This window comes from Ostrinia furnacalis, unplaced genomic scaffold (genome assembly GCF_004193835.3).
Source record: "Ostrinia furnacalis isolate ACB-3 unplaced genomic scaffold, ASM419383v2 OfSCF0682, whole genome shotgun sequence".
NCBI classification, from domain to species: domain Eukaryota; kingdom Metazoa; phylum Arthropoda; class Insecta; order Lepidoptera; family Crambidae; genus Ostrinia; species Ostrinia furnacalis.
In genome coordinates this window covers 38538-60621 of record NW_021130921.1, presented here as the reverse complement: position 1 = coordinate 60621, position 22084 = coordinate 38538, and the positions used below count along the sequence as shown (strand labels likewise).

At 36.3% G+C, this 22084-nt stretch overlaps 1 protein-coding gene across 2 annotated transcripts in view; it reads right to left on the bottom strand.

The window, feature by feature from the left end:
• Positions 1-22084, bottom strand: part of LOC114366782 (synaptotagmin-15) — a 73607-nt gene that overhangs the window by 34116 nt on the left and 17407 nt on the right. The window contains exons 2-5 of one of the 2 annotated variants that reach the window (XM_028323759.1): positions 14565-14729; positions 12998-13195; positions 10645-10807; positions 4779-4918 (exon numbers count right to left, since the gene is read on the bottom strand). In XM_028323759.1, coding sequence (XP_028179560.1) covers positions 4779-4918; positions 10645-10807; positions 12998-13195; positions 14565-14709 — 646 coding nt within the window. In that variant the 5' untranslated portion in view covers positions 14710-14729. The remainder of the gene's footprint in view (positions 1-4778; positions 4919-10644; positions 10808-12997; positions 13196-14564; positions 14730-22084) is intronic. The other variant, XM_028323761.1, reaches the window with a different exon arrangement.

Sequence of the window (22084 nt, the reverse complement as noted above, 5' to 3'; positions counted from 1 at the left end):
GATGCACCAAAGTTCTTACCTATAGCTATGTTGGGAGCATGTGCTGACAAACTTTCAGCTTTTATTTTAACGTAGGTCTGGCATTCACTGGCTCTTGGTCTACAAAGCATGTGGGACATCTGCGTAGATTTTCAGAGTTCGTGTCAGCAATGTCGAACACTAATTGAAATCTATTGTGATACAGACGTAGGCTAGAACGATTCTCTTTTGTTTCATGGTATTAGCATGTTCTTGATAACAATCCGAGGGGTGCCTGCCGGTAAATTTAGTACGTTTCTTGAGCTTAGCATTTGGTACACTGGCACTGACTACGAGAATATCAATCATGGTCATGTATCTGTCTTAATAAATAAACAACACATTATGATATTTCTGTTTTTAGTGTACTTTTTGGAGTCAGTTTAGTTTTGAAGTCGGTCTTTTTAAACGCAGTTCTTTTTATAAATAGGAACAAAACATTGAAGAAAATAGGCGAGTTCAAATTAATAAGCAGAAGAAGTGATGGCGGGCCCTACAATACATAGCCATAATAAGTAAATAACTGATTCATATTCAGATCTTGTGTAAAAATCCAAAACTAGGTGGAAAAGTTGTAATTAAAAGTGTGTTCTTTGGGAGGTTATTAAAAACTCATTGGAATTCTTATTTGGTATTTCACTGAAGGTGAACCTATTCTTTATTCTTTAGTTTTTTTCTTAGCATTTACTCAGCCCTTCACAAAATAAACTCTCATCACAAAACACTTTGGCATAAATAGAATCCTTTAGACTCCGAAATATTTTTGTTATTTGTGAAAGATTTCTTAGATTGAACTAAGTATTTCTTTTAAAGGTCACCAACTACAGACCTATTGAGACGCAAACAGATATTTCCAACATAAATATACAGTTTTTCTGCTTTTTGTTACCGTGTCTTCGTTTATTTATTCCAAGACTACGAAAGTAAAATAAATTCTTGTTAATTACGGCAAAAGTTATTTGAAACTCGTGCTGAGGTACAATTCATTAATTAAGAGGAGAGCTGGCCATGTTCTCTTCAAATCGTAATTATATTAAGATGAACCAAAAACGAAATTATGAATAGTGTACAAAAGTCTTTTGTTCTAACAATTATTTTGTTCGAGTATTTATTAAGGTAAGAAATAATAAAATACTCAGATAAATACAAAATATATAAATAAATATAAATATCCTTGGACATTTTACACTGCGCCTCTAGTGTGAGTCTGGTCAAACTTAGCAAAGCTTGTACTACAAATTGATATACAACTTTAATTAATCAAAAGTTACACCCGGGATGAACACTGGATTAAAATGTCATTTCCATACTAAATGACAATTTAGACCAGAGTTCAACTAGGGTTTAACTTTTATTAATAAGGAGGTATAGAGTTTAAGTAGTTTGTAATTAACTTTATTTTAACATTGTAAGGTTCACCAATATCCGCCCAGTATTTTTTTATTTTCACGCTATCGAGCCGCCTAAACAGCATGAACTAGAATCCTTTTTCTAGAAATTTATTTCTTTAACTGCTTTCACTGGTAATTAAAGTTAGGTTTACTCCAATTCCAAGTAATTAAGATACACCTAACTTTGATCGATAGCGAAATTGCCATCTAAAAGTTTGCTAATTGGTATAAATGTTAGCGGGGTTTAACAAACTTTCCAAAGTATATTGACGCAGACTTATTATTATTATGTGGTTCAGCTGTCTATCTTAGTTGTTCGTTCAAATTATTAGGTGGACCGACAATCTGGTAAAGGTCGCGGGAAGTACCTGGATGCGGGCAACGCAGCATCGGTCGTTATAGAAATCCTCGGGGGAGGCATTTGTCCAACAATGGACGTCATTTGGCTGAAACGATAATATAAATAGTACGTTTGATGCAAATTAATAACGATTTAGCTATTAAACTGCGACGAACATTCTATTCTTGAAACGTTATTGATTGCCCTTAATAGGGTGTATCTGCATGAAATATTTATTAAGCGAATGAGACACAAAGACGATCGCAAACGAACCAAATGCTTCGAAATCTTCGGAAAATAAGATTAATAAAGACTGCCTTCGAATTACGTATTCAATACATTTTTACACAAGCGTTGCCGAAACATGTAGGAATTTCCATGTAATTACTTTATGTTGGAATATCCCCATTCACGATTCCCCAGGGTGATAAAGCATTTTTGTCGAACGAATTTCACGCAGGTAGAGCCGTGAATAATCGCTAGTGTAAGCCTCTTATACAGGCATTTTTGATGTACTGACAGGGTTTGCGGTAAACAAAATTATATTTTGTTAGACCTTGTACACACTGTCAAAATGATTTAGTATTGAGCTGCTTGAGGGTAAAAAAAGTTTTTTTTTACTATGGAATCGTACGGTTTTCACATATAACCATGTAAAATAAGGGTTAACGTGGATAAGTTACATTCAAATAATGTCAAAAATGAACGAATATTGATCGGTAAATGATAAATAAACCATTATACCTTGAGTTTCACTAAAAGTATGATAATTTCAGTGGCACATTACGAAGAAGAAAAAATAAGTTACACAAATTTTTCAATTTCAAACGATAATCTGTAATAATGTAGGTTGATACCCGAATATCAAAAGAATGTGCCGTAATTTCAACGGATATCGCTTTTCATAATAAACGCTGTAATTGCTTCATAGGGAATCCACTAATTAAACTGTATCATCAAAATGGATTGTAATAATAATGTTATTGAAAGTAACACGTAATATAGACAGTATAACAGGTATTTTTCTTTCTGTTATATTAACATTTCAAGAAAACATCGAACCTTTTAAGATTAAACAATGCTTGGTATTGACATTGAGGTAAACATAAAATAATGTAAGGGAATAAAAAGATTGCAGAAACAAAAAATGTCATGTCTTCAAAGCTATGCCAAAACAATCTTGTGCCGGAAGGTAATTAAATTGTCTTTGTGTGTGATGAAAACTCTGATTGAAAACAATAAATGGGAAAACGTCAGGACCAGATGAGACCACAAAACAGTCGCATAATCGAATATAAAACTTTCAGTGTGCTTACCATGAGTTTACGTTATGTGTGCTCGCTAGCGAATACGTTAAAAAAATCTATGAAGATTTTATTTCTTGAAAGTAGCCACTAGGGGTGCTATGTCATACATTTAATGTCATTTTTTTACGCAGTCGCTAGCAAGCACACCTAACGTAAACTCATGGTAAGCACACAGTAGTTCTACCATGAGTTTACCTACCGAGCATTTCAAAAGATAGGTCGATATTTAATTAGGTGTGTGTCATGTCTATAACTGTCAATGTCGAAACGTCATAGTTTACTTAACTACCTATGTAAATACACTATCGACTGTAGTATACGAGTACGAATACAAAATTTCGATGGCAACTCATGGGAGAGGCACAGTTGTAAGTTAGGCGGCTCGTCAAGGTAATCATTGTGACATCTTATGTGGTTATTTTCTATCAAAAATATGTATGTCTAATGTACTTTCGTCTGTAATTGTGTTATTATAGTAACTTGACATATACAATCCACACTTTAAACGTGGTTTGAGCTTAGAAAACAGGTATTTAGTAGCAATTTAAATCTTAAGTGTATTATTTATAAATTTCATTGTAATAATATTTTAAATTATGTAATTTTATCATGTAAATTATCTTTAAAAACGTTTCGAATAGGTACACGTCGTTCTATTAAACAAAAACTTTTCTACAAAAATGTGGAAACCTAATTATACTCGGCGTACAATTCTTTTACCCACAAGTATTCATATTTAATTTATACTACATTTGCGTGTAGAATTTGCATTTGAATTCCAATCCTTTATTCGTGCTATTATTGTAAAAATCCTTCTCTACAATTTATTTCTGCAGTCGGGACCGGTCAGCACATCGTTCATGTTTTTATCCTTGTAAAAATCTATGTGCACAGCCGAATGGTTTCCACTTTCAATCCATTTTGAGCGTTACTGGCGCGTGCCTATCATGCTAAAACGTTTGCCCTGGTTAACACCTGCTGACGGAAAAAGCTCAAAATCCTGCTTTATGGTTGAAAAATAACCTGGCCTATTAAAAAAAATCACTATCACTTTACTAAAGTAAATGTAGTTTAATTATTAAATCTATCGAAACAAGTTATTAAAATTACAAGTGCGTTGGATGGGAAGGTGATAATGGACCTTCCCTTTAATACATTGCTAACACGTTGGCGTATTTTACGTTTCAGTTTCCTCCAAATCCTATTGATAAATAATTCTTTAGAAAAAAACGTTTTATGTGATTTACCTGTCCTTTTAAATCAACTGCCAAGGAAAAGTTCAGCCTGTGTATCACAAATCACAAACAGTAACGACAATTAATTAGAAAGTTATTTTGATCTTCTCGCTTCGGGCAGTTTACGTTTTACCAGAGTAAATACAAATGAGTAGGTAGGTCATCTTCATAGAAACGCACCGAGCGCGGTTTGTATGTGAGTGCGCCAATATACGTATGTGGCGCGCACGCACACACTGACCAAATTCGGCACATCACGACTGGCTCCCCGCTAATCCCCGCTAAATTTTGTCAGTGTGGGCGTGCGCGGCGCATACGTGTTGGCGCGCTAACATACAAACCGCGCCCGTGCGTTTCTATGAAGATGACCTACTCATTTGTATTTACTCTGGTTTCACGTTTGCCAAGTTCACGTCATTCTATTCATGGGACAGTTACTTTAAGCGCTGGCTACCTTTAATTCTCAAAAGAAAATGGTTCTACTTACTGAATGAGTTGGATCGCAGCTGTGACGGCATCGGCGGGGACAGCACCTCGCTGCCGAGGCTGCTCACGCTGATGACGTCACGGAGTTCTCCCAGAGATGACGAGCGGAGGGTCGGCAGGGAAAAGTTCACTTCTTTTGTCCTGTCAACAAATGATTTTGTCAATACTCTTTAAACATTGAAAGGCCTTTAGAACTTAGGCCCTAAGCTCGGGCCTACGCTAAAATTCGCGCGGGCGTACGTGCATATCCATCACATCCACTACATCTTATGTATTGAAAGATCTTATTCCGAAAACCATGTCCACCCACAAGGTGGACCGACGACATCATAAAAGTAGCAAGAAGGCGCTGGACGCAGGCCGCTACTAACCGGGCAGCATGGAAAGCATTGGGGGAGGCCTATGTTCAGCAGTGGACGTCCTGTTGCTGAGATGAAACATCCAGACCAATACAAAAAAAAATATGTTCATGCACACAAATGTTTGTACTATGCGAGAATCGAACCCGTGACCTGTACATAGTAGTGATTTACGAACCACTACACCAAACGGCAGCCAAAACCTCACAGGTGTATAGTTATAGTATACACCTTCTATCTCATTTTGTACCTACAATAGATTTCAAACTACGAGCTACATACATCGGCTCAGTAATATGAGCGTGACAGAATACCTTACGAATATCCATTGATCCACCCTCACAAACTTTCGAATTTGTAACACATGAAAAAATTTAAATACATTGAAGCATTTTCTCCTATATTTTCATGATAAATACTTATTTTTCGGAAGCACTAACCCACATGTTTAATGAAAGGTAAAAGGGAACGTAATATTTAATGTGGTCCAATTATTTCTATTTTTGTATACAAAACCAGGAGGGAATAACCTCAGTGTATGTGGAGTGGGATTCGGAGTATGATAATTATGAATAACTAGCTTATGCCTTCGACTTCGTCTGCGTGTAAATTCGATAAAACATACTTTTCCAGTATTTTGGCGCGAAGGATTAAAAAAATATCATTAAGTACCTACCTACATAATTGAATTCCAGTTTTATAGTTTTAGGTAACTACTGTGAGTTGAACTAGTTCAACTCACCTAAATTATACCTAGGTATAATTTATTTCAAGTCACGTTAAAGGTCGATTTTGGCGTGAAGGATTAACAAACATCATCAATGAACCACGAGTATTGAACAAAAATTTATTGGAATTGAAGTCACGTTATGGTCGCGCAACGAGGGTTGAGATTATTACACAAGCGAAAAATTTGTATCTGTATACTCTCTTGTCGCGCTGACGTTTTGCGTATTTTGACTGATTTGTGTATAGTTCCAAAATACTGGACTGTCCTGTCGATGACATTGACAGTGGGGCGCCACCGTCAATACCGGATCGCTGGTTCAGATTTTTGCCATGTTGGAAACCATATAGTTGAACGATGGTAGCGCCCCCCTGTCATTGAGTTTGGTGGGACAGTTCAGCGTGGGTCATCTATATTATGTATTCAAATATTACATCAGTGTGGGTTTGTGTTCACCTCAACTTTGGTTGCGCGATTAAAGCTCATAGCAGACATATCAATTCGAAACGGGTACAACACCGTTTCGCCTTTTGTGAAGTGTCATCGCCTTTTGCGCGCTGTCAATCGCGAGGCGAGGCGTTTGCGTTACGGTGCGGATAATTGTGCATTCCAGTATGGAGTTTCATACAAAGAATACTGACCGCCTCGAGTTGATACGGTTACAATCCCTTTCTGGGTTGATAAATGTGCTATATCCTTAATACCAAGATCAACTTTTTTAGCACGGCAGCCCGAGCGCCTAATATACAATAAAGTTTTTCTATTAAAAAGTAGCCATCGTCTTTTTCTCTTACGAACAGGTGAATGTCCTGAAAATGTTTCCCGTTATCATTTTTATGTTTTCCCATCTCATTAATTACTCGGAGAGTTTTACCTTTGTATACGAACAAAGCCCGCAAAAATAACGACAAGTCAACAGCCGGAAAATTTTATGAGATACTAACAAGCGTGGAAAGGAACGCCGAAGTTTTCCGACTTGTACGATCGACAAAAAAGATCTTTCTCTAAAAGTTAGAAAAGTTTCGAAAACTAATAATTTGTGAGTGTCTACTAAAAATTCTTGCTTCTGTTACCTTTGGACCTTGGATTCACTCACGTGGATTTCGGCCTATTATCACAAAAACTGTTTATTTCATTCAAAAACAATCGTATATCGGAATAGAACCTATTTTGAAAAGCCAGTTGTTGAAGTGATTTCAATTCACATAGAAGCTATGGGTTATCAATGCATTTTCGTTGCCTATTTCGCCTTTACTATTTACGAGTACTATTCCAACATTCTATCCATTTTTGAGTAAAGTCAACTAGAGTTAAGAGGCACAGAAGCACAGAATACTTTTTTCTTGCCTTCTATAACTCTATTGCTTAGTTAGTACTAATCAAAGTCTAGATAGAACGACAGACTATGCTAAAATTTAGCAAGGTTTGTATGAGGAAGAAGAGGTTAAAATCACACATAGAGTGAAACTTAAATGTTTCTATTCAATTAACGAATATCTAACAACCGATCACCGAAAATGTCTCTAGATAGGTACTTTTTATTGTAATCTGCTTGTTTTGTTAGTCTCTAGCATTGTGCAATGTTACATCTATTGTATTATGTATAATAAAGTCACCTACTCTGTTGCAATACTTCCTAGGTCAGCTCATGTGTATGTAATTTCCACCATTACAAATTGTCAGTACGCAATAAAGATTTGAATTTGCACATAAAACTTTTTCTAAAGTCGGTCAAAAATAACAAATGACAAATGTCAGAAGTAACACGTTCTTAGCCCTTTTGACACAGGCTGCAAAATTACCACAGTTAATATACGAGAAGAAATTAACTAGGCTGTCAGGCGGCCATTAATCATCATCCTTCACGGGAGACGTGCAACAGTATAATATTTTATGGTCCATTTATTTGATTTAATAAAGGTGGGATGTACAGACGACATGACAGGCTGTTGTAAAGACTCTCTTATTATAAGATGTTAGATGCTATGGTGTTTACTTACCTGTCACCTTTGTCAGGACATTTTTTTTTAAATAAAATTAAGCTACGGTTTTTATAGACTTTTTAATAGAAATCGAGCCCATTGGTTCAAAGCAGTTAAATACAAAATTGTGTCATATTTTTTTAGTGCTAATTTCATCTAATTTAATTTAATTTAATGTGTACCTATCAAAAAGTTACATCACTTTTCCATAATTCTGAACACCTGCCAAAATGTTGAACAGTTTCGACATTTAATAATGCATTATTATCTGCCTTATTATATTTAACACAAACACATTTTAACATGCAATTTAGTTTGCTAAGTTTGAAATGGAACAAATTTTGGTAATTATTATAAAGCAATTTACTGTGCTGGTATAACGGTATTGAATATCATTTCACTATTAAGTAATACAATTACAGTAAATTATTTCAACCGCACTGTGCGAAACGCTCTTTTGTTAGCGCTAATAATGTTTGCTTGGAAAACATTGCATCGCTTATTTTAATGACTCTATAATATTGTGTAATTTATTCATAGACTCGTGGTTATTTTAGTTGCAAATGTAGGCTTCATTCTTGGTATTCCGCATTGTTTGTGGAACTTAATAAGAACCATAATTTACCTAAGTCTCCTGTTTACCTGACTGCGCCAGAAGGAGGGTTATGTTTTCAAACAGGGCTGTAGTGAAAATTTTATGATTTAGCTTGTATCTGGGTTTAACTGCCAGAATCAGTAAGTAAAAATCTTGAATTTTTAAGGTACATTATTTATGGCAGACATTTAGTCGATGGGTATTAAGTGTTAAATACCATACAATTAGATCTACCTAGCTAATTAGCCTAATATAATTGTATGGCACTTTACACTAGCGGCCACTAGCTATAAATAGTTTACGTATTTACACCAAATTTACACACTCTGACAAGCATTCAACAAAAGTTTAGTTTAGTTGATACTTGGTGGATATGTAGATATGTCTCAAACTTACGAAGTTCGGCTAATCGACGTTTACATAGGACCAATACGCCTATGTCGGAGCTTAGAAGTTGGATATGTGTAAATACAAATTACCGCAGTATGATATTAGCAAAATGTTTTGATTCTACTATTATCTTATTTGAGTGTTTATGATTTTTTTTAAGTATGTTTATTATTATACCTGCTAATGATAATGATTTTACCTCATTAAAATGGGTCATAAGTTCACTATTGCTGTAATGTTTAGTTTAACTTTTAAGAAGGATTTAGGATTACTGGATTAGTTATCCTAAATCCTACTTAAGAGTTTATTAAGACTACAAAATTGATCTAGCAATTTTGAGCAAAAACGTAACAAACCAGCGGGAAGACTCGTTTCACGCAGTAGTGGGATTAAATTTTCTGTAGCATAATAAACTTAGTATTAATAAAGTTACTAAAACCTGTGACCTTTGCGTTCCATTTGCGTTCCAAAACTTCGCATCCTCTGAGGGCTATATCTTGAACAAAACTCAAGTTTAAAAGATAGAATAAATATTAATTAAATGCAAAGCCGCCCAGGATTAATGAGGACTGGACTTAAAATGGCTCATTATTGCAAAGAAAAAGAAACGTAAAACTCAAGAAAACTCCGGTCAAATAAACCTGCTATTTGCGGAATTAGCGGTATAACTTAACTTCGTTATAACTTCGTGCTTGTTTAACCTTTCGATTTAGAATGAAATTAGTTTGCAAGTTTAATCTTTACTCTACCTAATCAAGAGTCATGGTAAGTGACTTAGCCGAAGACACTCTAAAAATGTAAGTTTATGCCTAATTATTATGCTAATTAATACTAGCTGAATATTCGAAAATAACTTACGCATGGAAGGAAAAGGGAACTTTGAGTCTAGCTATCTAGGTACCGAAATAATGGCATCATGTATGTTCGTACTTTTAGTTTTAATATTGCCACCACCGTCCCCTTAACAACAAGATTGGAACCCTTCGGAGAAAAGTGTCAAATTAAGTGTCACTTGAACCGCCATCAGGCGTCTTACATGAGTCTATTAGTTCAGTCTTACCATACTTACCGTAGGAAATAGTATCTCAGTTTAGGACAGTCGTTAGCCTATAACTTTCTTAGCAAAAACCGTTCCCAGAACGTTTAAATCGATTCTCACTCACGTCACTGGACTACAATGTCCGTATCCGTATGTAAAGAGTATATCCTTATTTTTATTTGATTTTATTTATATTAGGATTTATTTATTTATTCAGGGGGTGGTTTTGTGAAACAACGCCCATCTCAGGGGTGGAACATGAAAGTAATCACAAGAAAAATACAAATAAAATTTTATCTATTACTTTATTGGCAAAAAAACCTTGTTGAAACTTTTTCTCAGACTTTTGTGACGGCGCTTGTGACCGCCCGCACCACCCCCGCGTGCCCCGCTACACCACCGAGCACATGCCGTCGCCACCCCAAGAGAGCGGGGGGACTGACCGATAGCTCGCCCGCGTAATAATACTATTTTCTTGATTTCATGGATTTTTCCGTGATTTTTTTCGAGACCTGAGATGGGCGTTGTTTTACAAAACCACACCCTGTATTATACACCATAATAACAGAGTGAATACAAATAAGTAGGTCAACTTCATAGAAACGCACCGAGCGCGGTTTGTGAGGTATGTGAGCACGCCAATACGTATGCGGCGCGCACGCACACACTGACAAGATTTAGTTTGGATTAGCGGGGTGTTGATCAATGAAGCAGGGGGCAATGAAGATGACCTACTCATTTGTATTTACTCTGATAATAATCTTTAAATACTTACATATAGCAAGGTGCGGCAATATCATGCGGCGGGTAGACAAGTATCGGCGGCGAGGGCACCGGCGAGGGACTGTTCTTGCGCCGGCGCGCCACGAACACGCCCGCCATGACGATCAGGAGCACGAGAGCTGCGCTTGCGCCGCCCAGAGCCACCAACGCCACTTCTAGAAGAAAGGGTGAATGAAAATAACTGAGTCATGATCAAATTCTTACTTCTTTACTTTTGAATTTAATGAAAGCTAGTTTTAAAATAAAGGCTCTTTACATCTTCTTCCAAAAATTTCTACAAGAACCGTTTCAAACGTAGCAATTTTGGAGCTCAGGGTTTTAGAATCGCGTTGACCGCTCGCTGATCGTCGGCGCTGACAGATCACCATTGAAACATGCAGATTCCTCTATAAAACCTCAAAGTTTACGGCCCTCATATGGTTCATGGCAATATCCTAAGTAAAGTTGTCAGTTCACGTACATTGAAAAGAATTTACGATCTATTCGTAAATGGCAAACGGATCTAAAACATCTTTTACCGAGAGCACTAGAAAGAATGATACATTTTTAAGAAATTTTACGTTAAGTATAAAATTGTCTTTGACTTAACATTTAATTCCGCACTTAATTCTTGTGAGCATGATTAAAAGCACTAGGCAATATTTCAAGTACCTACGTACTTACGAGTGCTACAGAGTGTAAGGTAAGAAAAGGTTAGAAGTACCACCTACTTCAAAATGTAATATTTTCTAATTTAATTCAATCGTGCCTTAAAAAGTTTTAAAATTGGTACTTTATATCAAATTAAGGTAAATGGAATTGAACAACATTTTGGAATAGTCTCAAAATATCAGCTTACATTTTACGGGTTTAATTTCTCAATCGTTAGAAAACATTTGTCATCATTTAGAAAATTGCTGGTAGAAAACGATTAGTATCCATCATAAAAGCGACAAGCAACGACTTCAAATTTCACTTCAAAATCTAATTCAAACAACGTAATGTTTACATAATGCTTGTTTTTATCAAACCGCCAAATTGCCTGGATCTACGGAATTAATTCGCAGTTATTTTTGGCGTTTCGTTGCTCAGATTATTAATAAAGGAAAGCTACGCCAATGGAATATACTTGAGGAATATCACGACAGAATCACGTTCGAGGATAATATGACAAGAGAACGCCGGCGTCGAAATATGAAACGACGCTATGAACGTTTTATGGCGCTCATTAAAACGGCTTTACGACTTCATAATTATTATTTTGGTTTCACTAGCAAATTATTACGGAGTTTGAGACTCTAATTGTATGCTAAGTGAAACCAAATAGACATAAAAACAAGTAGACTAACTAAAGTTTTGGAGCGGGAAATATTTTATGAATCATTTAGAACATGAAAATTATATCGATAAAATTCCAAACTCGTATGAGAGACACGTTTCAGTGAACTTCTTTTGAAAACTCTGTTTACTCTTGATTGCCATTACATCCAAAGAGCGACAACAATGTCATAAGGTACTATCGGCAACAGTGTTAACTGTTCATTGCCAGTCATGTCATCTCGTTCTATTGCAAAGAATTACCATTTGATGAGAGCGAGAGCAAAAACGGAAATGGATAGTTAACAGTGTGGCCGTGTTTACATACGACTTTTCAATACCTACTTGGTTTCAATTCCTTTTACTTTTGTACCTTTAACTTTAATATTCTAATATTAGTCGGGAAACTACGTAATGCACTTTACCACGTGAAATTGCATATTATTACACTCTATGCTTGTTTACGGGAATAGACGGCTGTCGTGCCGAGCTTTAGTGAACCTAACAAAATGAAACGTCACCTGCAACTGAAGTGGCAAATCGAAACATGCAAAATACTACGTTAAACGGATACAGTGGCGTTCGTGGGACGAATAAATCAGTCGTTTTTATCAAAACCAAAAAGATCGTAAGAGACTTTACATTATGTAAACAGAAAACTCTTAGGCTGAGTTGCACCATCTTACTTTAGCTTTAACAAACGTCAAAAATCTGTCAAAAACCATACAAAAAGTACCGGTTATTTTTATAGTTACCGATAAATAAAAGTTAGTTGGTGCAACTCAGTCTAGAACTTGAATTTCGGGTCGGTAATACGATGCCACCGTTGACACCGGATGACACCGTTGGGTTTATTTTTTACGGAGAAAATGAAGAAATTCCTCTAGTTTTTCAACCTTATTATCATTGTCAAAAACGTAACAAAAGCAATCATTAAACATTTTAATAAAACTTATAATTTACATTCTAACAGAAGTGACATTGACTAAATAAAATACTATCAAATTTTATGTGTTAGCAAAAATAAAGAATATGAATTTGAAACTCACCTCTCAAATTGACAGCATTGCCGTATGAGAACTCAGTAACGGAGCTGTCAGTGGGGACTTGCTCGAATCTTGGATTAGGAGGCGACGGGTCCAACTGCTCTACTGGCTCAGGCCTCCTCACTGTCACTGGGTCCACGTACTCGTGACCTCTATCATAGTATTCTTCCTCTTGTTCACCGTTGTACTCGGTCTCGTAATCTAGATAAAGAAGAGCTAAATGTTTACACATGTTCGGCGAACAAACGCGATCAACGTTCGGCTCGCAAGTGAACGTTCACGATCTCTGAACGATGACGTAATGCAAACAACAGTTAACTCTCACTATAAAGGAATATCAGTGGGGACCTGTTCGAATCTTGGATTGGGAGGCGATGGGTCTAACTGCTCTACTGCTTCAGGCTTCCCCTCACTCACTGTCACTGGGAGTTTACACATGTTCGGCGAATAAACGCGAGCAAAGTTCGGCTCGCGAGTCAACGTTCACGATCTCTGAAGCTCTATAGTGAGATTTAACCGTTGTTTGCATTACGTCTTCTCCAGTTAGTTACATTTATTACATCTCCATTTAAGTACCAACAAAAGAAACTTAACTCAATGTAAAAGATAAAATATATTATGAGAGTAGAGCTTAAAATTTCAAAACTTTATTCTACTTTACTTTTTTAGTATCCACTGCAATTTCTTTTTACGTTGCCATTACTATGTAAAAATGACAAAGTACACATTCTGTTGTGAATTTTCTTTATCTTAACGGACGTAGGCTGCCCGAAATCAGGCTTATCTTAAATAAACAAGCGTAGTAAAACAAACAAATTCAGAACAAACGTAGTACACCCTCTATTTGTAAAGCCGATTGTGTAAATGTGTTGTAATAAAAATATACAAATGTAAATAAAGAAAACACCTTTTCTATTCCTAGTACTACAGGTATTCATTCAAATAAATTTCAATGATACCTAATTAGGGAGTACCCCAAATAGACACTACAGACTAATGCATATCCGTAAATATACGGATTAGCATTAGTTCGTTTGTGCTAAAGTAATGCTAACTATGTAGAAATAATGAAAATTTGCATTTCTTCAAAATGACGTCTGTTTTCTTTCAATAAAGCTAACTACATAGATATAAAGTACACTTCAGTATATACTACATTGACTTTTGTAACTAACCAAATACATAAACGTTTACTTAACTTACTTCAATCTATCGGAGGTGTTGCTTATAATTCAAAACTCGATTCACTCAATTATAAGAGACCATAACTGTTTCAAATTTATAATAGAGTGTTATTTGTAGCTCAGCTACCTATTGGAAAAGTTTCTGTATGGCAGTCTCTGGACCGGCAATGTAAGTAGGATCGCCTTCTTTCTTGTGTTAAACCAGATGTAAGTCTATTATGGTATAAGTCCAAGATGGGCTGCAGACTGACCGCAGTGAAAAAGAAAAAGTCAAAGAAACCGTGGTGGCTTGCAGTTTGCGGTCTGCACTTCTGCAGTCCGTCTTGGACTTGTACCTTTACGGTAAAGCTAATAAAGGTTGAAGGCACCATGAAGATAGCACTTACTCGGGTTATCCTCAGTACTCCTCAACACCTGCGCCGGGTCTATAGGCAGGGCATACCAGGGCCGGCGCGAGTATATCTTCTTCGTGTTCACCGGACGCGCGCCATCGTCAACGTTTCGATAACTCGACGGTGACAGGTTTAACATCTCTAACCATTTGTCGATACCTGCGAAAGAGAGAGATAGATAACAACCAGCAGTGATTGATACGTCACGTTTACATTGCGGCCATTGCTTCTGGACAATAATAAGGGCCAAGGTCTTTCTGGTCCGCTTTCACATTAGGGCGGTCAGAAGTTTATAATGTGAAGGCAGGCATCCGCTGTCATATAGTATGATATTAGCGCTGCTAATGTTGCCTAAATGTGAAAACGCTCTAACACCCTCTATTCGCAATCCTAGGATAGCGAACTACGATATCATTAGGCGCATCTGGCCACATAGGAAGTGTAAACCAAATCCTCCATTTGCCTCTTGTAAACTAAACAAGATCGTGCATTTACAGTGGAGACCAAATGACCTTAAGATCATAATAAAAGGGGCTCGATCACGTCCTTTATAAATGGTGTCCATTATTCTATTTCTATTTAAATGAGTGATACTATCCTTATTTCCATATCCTAGTTTGGTTCTGTCGGCATGTGATGAATGACGTTTGGTAAATGTGTGAAGGTTGCCTCAATTTCCTAACCTTATTTACCTGACCTAGATCCTGCTGGATCACAGTTCGTGCCCGGATCGCTCTGTGTATTTCTGCACGTAAAGTTGTTCATGCATTACACTCATGTTTATGTACAGGTTTCTTGGACTTGAATAGTACTAGGTAGCTTGTTATCCTCATTAAATCAATGGTTTTTAAGACTCTCTTATCACAAGCAAAATCGTTGCGTAAAATGCTCTGACATTTCTCCGCTTCAGATTTATAAAATAGCTGTAGACACTCTAAACGTTTTGTAAAATGTTCGCCAGTAAAAATAAGGATTTTTCAATACGCCATTCATTCAAAGATGAAAAGAGTGGAAATAACGAGAATTTTACTGGGAATCTCGTCATTTGGGCACGCTATTGTATTATGAAGTTTATTCTAATAAACATTTTCGCTCTACCTTTGAAAGAGGGAAAAAACAATAAGTTTGTCAGCCTAAAACATTTCTCTGACGTCAAACAGACTTTAGATAAAATAAAAAGGTACCTTTTCAGGGTTCCGTACCCAGTCGGGACCCGATATCGAATCTTATTATCACCAAATTATGACAATTTCAGAAGAACGTTTTCAAATGAAAGCACGGTAAAAGGTAACATCAATTTTAAATTCGTGGCAAATCTCCAGGATGTGTTTTTGAACTAAACCAACTTTAAACTCCTCAAATATTTAAAAAATACAAATAACAGTGTTGCAATTCACCAAACTAATTTGGTTTTTGCCTTTTGCATTACTATAGAATTCACAGTGGGATAAAAGCGACAGCTTGTGATGTCGGGTGATATCCCCCGACAGTATACGTGTCGCAACATGGCCGCGGAAAATATATTCCCTCTGTGACAACTGAGCTATGTTTACATTAACCAGCTTGTTTGGATATAGTCTAGCTCAAAAGTTCGATAGTCTAGTGGCACTGACACTGCCTTTGTGAATATTCTGATTGATATAAATACACTCGGCATCAAATAAATCGCACCTCCCGCAACAAGCACTTTTCAAACGTATACATCCCCACATTCCCCACTCTTCCCACCAATATTATTGTCACCATTTAAAAGCCTAGTTCTAAACTTCATTTAATTAAAGGAAAGGTTTTTACCCCAAAAATGTGTCTCTATAAGAATCCAGAGTCACTTCTTCAAAAAATAGGTAGTTACGCTTGAGCCAACTTTTATAGCTATAAAACTGTTAAATTGGGATTAGTCGCAATCCATCTGTTAAAGAGGACACGTGAGATCATTATTTGGTTTTATAACCACAAAAATTGGTCTACTTGGTCCCAGAGGTGGGCCCAAGTGAGGCCTTTTTTCAAGTCACATTTATGGTACCTGTTAATTGTTTATAAAAAAAATTATTGTATTTTTCTTTAAGTTTATTTATTGGGCTTCCAAATAACACCTATATTGTTGAGGCACCATGATTGCATCAGAAGAAAATGTTTAATAAAGTTCGCATCGCGGAAGGTGCGATTTATTTGATGTTGAGTATAGTTCAAAACGAACAAATAAGGCTGAGTAGCACCACCTAACTTTAACGCTAACTATGACGATAACCGGTGCATTATGTATAGAGTTTGACAGATTTTTGACGTCTGTCAAAGCTAAAGTAAGATGGTGCAACCCAGCCTAAAGGTTCTCTGTCAAGTTCCATAAATACTCGTTAATAAATATCGCAATTCCTAAATAAAAAGATACATGAAAGAAACGAAAAACTTGAAACAGTTTAATTGACCCATGGGTAGGATAGGTTTTTTCATTTAGAAAACAGATTATTTTAACTGTAAAACATCATCATTCTGCATTAAATTATGAATTTTCTGAGACGACATTCCAATAGTTTGACTGAATTCTGAATTCATGCAATTTATCAACCTAGATAGGTTGAAAACAGATGTTACTACAGCACCAATTTTTGTCTGCTTCTTAACCGCAAGTAAGTGACATAATATATTTATTAAGTTAAATAAAACAAGTTTTTACTCTTTTACCAGAAGCATGAACGTTTGCAGTCTTGTTCTACTCGTACTTGCGACTTAGTTGTTAAGGAAGACCTCGAACGTATCTTTTAGTCTTTTACTAGCTTTGAAGTGTTTGCAATGTTTAGTCAGGTGGCCTGCTATTTGTATTGGCGAGAGACAATAAGTTCGTATTTGTCGGAACCATTTGTATTGCCTTATTTACCAAGCACTCAGACAAAATATTAAGTAAGTACTTAGAGTCTATTAACGTGGAAGGTACGAGAATTGCAAAGTTGAACTGTTTAAATTTATTTTCTGAGGAATAGACTAACTTAAGGAATAAATTATGCGGACTAGTACACCGCGCAAAGCGATTTGTCAAGTCAGTGTTAGGCAAATAGCAAAAAATGTCGCCGAAAGTCCTAGATTAATTACCTTAGCAAATAAAAACTCAGTCATTTGTCTCTATAAGCCCTCAATCCTATGTAATTTTTCTTTGTTAGTCTTTTTAACATAATAGTTAGATGGTAGAACTATACGGGTACTATATCTTTTGCCTTCTACTTCGCTCGTCTCAATATCTGTCACAGAAACAAATGTTTTTCTTTTTGACCTTTTAAACCGATTTATTAATGAAATCTGAGTGAAAATCCATCCGGTAAGACTCTGCGTGGAACCCATGTAGCTACTGCATGGCCACCACAATATAGCCACCAGAAATATGCGTGTGCGCATATTTTTACGCGCTTAATCCTGAAAGTGCTTCATGAGCTCTATCGAACGACACCAATAAATAGGTTACAGAATAGACTGGATCTATCCGAAAATTCAATGTTTCCAGCTGATACTGTTTGATAGAACTCGTGAAATACTTTCAGGATCCATTTTTCGATATCTTGTATAGTTCGAAATAATCTAGTGAGATCACTTATCGTTTCCATCCTGTATGTACGAGTAGGTAGTTATTGCAACTTTCCATGTTCATTGTTCATAACTTCTCTTTTTCAGAAAGGGCTCTGTAGTAATTCGTATTCAAAGTTTGTATATCTCGTCAGAACGGCCCACACGAGACGAGAAATTCATTTCAGGAACAATTATAGACTTAGGTGGATTATTCTGGCAGAAACTAGTTGAAACTGGATATCGCTCGTGTCACGTTTCATAAACTTATTTTTTCAGGATTCTATTCCAATTATATCTGTTCTAACAAGGAGTATGTTGACCTTTCAAGGCTCTTCCTACAATGCTTCAGAAATAACAATTGGTAATTGAAATGTCAGACTTTTGTAGAGGCTCATAATGTCGGGGGCTTGGACTTAGTCCCAGTTATTACAACTCACATAGAAGATAAGTTTATTTCTAGCCTACTTTGAAACATTAATATTGTTGTACTAATTGAAAAAAGTAAGAACCCTAAAGTTATAAATTAATATACTCTTCCCAAGAAACTAATAAAGTCTTGCAAAGTTGACAAATAAGAATTGCAAAAGTTGGAAACAATGTAGAAGGCTTTATAGCAAATTTTTTATACACGTTTAATAACACTTTCAAATAATCATAGTTTTGAACAAATACGTAACCTTCTCATAAAATAGTACCTATAATCCTTTTTCAAGTGTTAGTAGTTAAAGTAAAGGGACGAAACAACAAAGCTCTAAAAGGTCTGTGGTTTTATCGGTCTGAGTGGTGGTCGCTATGTTATCGAAGGTAAAGTTTCATTTTATATTTATAACTTTTGTGGCTTTACCCTTAATGGTTGAATATGAAATTGTATTAATAAATGGTTTTAGCAATAAATAAAGTTTGCATAAGGTCAAGTTGCTTTTAGTGTTTTAATTACGTCATCATTTAAAAGTTGGTTAAATAACAGTCGTTTTGACAAAATTATCAACCCATTAAGAAGTTTATAATATGTTATCTACAATTGCATTAGTCATCAAATATTGTGCCATAAACTGCACATAGATTAAGATTATTAATAAATAACTAGCAGCCGCCCGCGACTTCGTGCATATGGATCCCGTTTTACCCCCTTAGGGATTGAGTTCCGTAAAATCCCGTGAGCACCTACGTTCTAAAAGGAACCCCTATGCAAAATTGAGACTACTAGCACTTGTAGTTTCTAAAATTTCTTGATGAGTGAGTGAGTCAGTCAGTGACCTTTCGCTTTAGATTTTCTTTAATGCCTACAGGGCAAAATTATTAGTCTAGTTCTTAGATAGTCCCTTTCTTAAACTTACATTAGATGTGGTATGTCCTCACATAGTATAATAGTAGGTACATTAGGGCTTTACCGAGTTCTATTAATGGAATATTCAAACAAACCGCCTAAACTCTGTTTCGGACACGTAAAGGGTTGAGCTCACTCAAACCGAGCTTCGCTACTGTTGGCATCCACTTAGAAACTTATGGAGTTTGCTCGATAAGTATTATGGTAAGGGACTTTGAAAGTAGCTTTAGTTCCTTAATTATGTGTGAACAGTAACACTATCTAATACTAATATTATTATTAAGAGGAAACCTTTGTTTATTCGTCGGATTACTGGTATAACATTTTCATGCTCAGGCATAAATAACTTAGAACATTTACTCTGATACTTACAGCTAATTTAGCATGCTACTTATGCTATGACAGGGTGTGTAATAAAATAACTAATTTTTGGAGGTCACGTCCTTCTAGCACGGCCTCCCTAGACCGGTGTGTATGCAACTCATTGCATTTTATGGACACGCAAACCCAAAAAAAGAGGTTAGGGTATGTAATATCTAAGCCAGCGGTTCCCGAATGGTGGTCCGCGGAACCCTGGGGTTCCGTGGAAAGGCCGCAAGGGTTCCGTAAAAAATATTATCCCACGTTTCGTGACCGACGTTGTTCGCTCGCACCGACTTGTTTACGCACAAGGGAGGGGCAGGGCGTGCGGGCGGAGTAGTACGGGGGTTCCGCTAGGAAAAGTATAATCAATTAGGGTTCCTTGGCAAAAAAAAATTGGGAAACCCTGATCTAAGCGTTAGACAATGGTACGTATTTTGGCTACGCTCTGTTTATTAAAACAATAGACAACTAAAACCTTGATTTATTCTGCTCACATACGATGATTTGAATCAAAAGTAATAACGAAAACCAGTAAAAGTCACAGTATTGTTTACAGAAGTAACTTTTATTTAGCTGTAACTCTAAAACACGTCTGCTGCAGGTAAGTTACTCATCTACTGAATACAAAGGCAGCAGCGGACGTGACATCCCTGACAATGGTACAGTCAAAGAACAATGACAGTTCAGAAGTTCTTTCATTTCAGCGACTGTAGGAAGGCTCACGTATTTCATTACATCTTTCGTACTAATTGTAATGTTTCCTGAATAAATGCGATAAGTAATATAACTTAATATTTCATTTGACAGTTGGTAGCCACTGTCTTTATCATTAAAGAAGTATGTACCTACTGATATTAGTAGGTAACCATTAATTACATACAGTTCCTGATCCCTTCACTTGTGTTCCCGAAAAGGAAAATTTCAGAGACATTATATTATAATGTTCTGATTCAAAATATATATTGGCAGTTCTTATTTTCTTCCAAATATTCGATAGCGTATTTGCTAACTAAGAATCTGGGATATTATAAAGCTTGATTACCACTAACTTAACCACTTTACCGGATTCAATCCTATAAGAATGATAGTCTTAATTAACTGGAAAGTACTACTAGAATTCTGTTATTCCGGAACGTACAGACAATGGCATATCAAGCTAAACACAGCGGTTCCTTATGTGGTTAGAATAGATGCAATTTTTTTTAATTATAAATTGTAATTGCAACGACAATATAGTACAATGTTATCGAGGCTGTCAACTGTCCAAAGTCAGTACTTTCATATTGCGTTTTCGCCAACCATTACAAAGATTAAATCTAAAAATTCAAAATTTCCGCATTGTAAAAAGTTGACCTTCGCACGAAACCACATTGGCGTGATTAACATAATTAGATTTAACTTTAAATTAACCCGTCTCAGGAAATGTGGGCGAAATCCTCTATTTGCTTCTGGTAAGTTAGAGAGAAGGACAGGAGGAGTCTGACACTCTTGGAGGGCATACAATTCAGAACATCATCATCAGACACTTCTGCTTAGCCGTACTAATTCAACAAGTAAATATTTATTCTTTCCTCCACAGGACAGGCAATGCCTAGTTTTCATTTTCAGATCTTGTGACCTGGCCGCTTCCAACCGGGCGACATGGAAATCATTGGGGGAATCCTACTTAATATGTTGCAATGGACGTCCTATGGCTGAAATGCTAATGATATAATTGATGATAATAATAATAATATGATCTTGTGGAGACTATTACTGATAATTTTAACCCTTTTTGACATGACCTCTATTTTAATCTACAATGAGTCCGTCCCGTCAAGCCCGTTTATCGGAGTTCCTGTATCGTATTAAACCTCCTTTTTCTTCTTATGCAATACATCAAGGTACACGTGCCGCCTGTTATCCAATATGAGCGATCGTTAAGCCGTCGACATAAGGGTTTAATTTCATCTTTGATAACGCTCAATATCGGAACTATAAGAGACACTATAGATTCTCATAACGCTTTACAAAGACAACGATCTAAGTAAAACGAGGTTACGTTATTTCTAGCCTATCATTTGACCTTTAGACGTCTGGATTGTCTTTTGCCATTCAAATTAAGAATTATTTTAGTAAAGCTTCAACCACACCGATCATAGGCCAATGACAGGTCGCGCGACCCATGACAGTTGGCGCGACCTGTCATTAGCCTATGATCGCGCCGGCGATGGCAATCTGCATGCGATGGTGTGGTTGAAGCATTAGTTCGTCTTAAAATTAATAACGC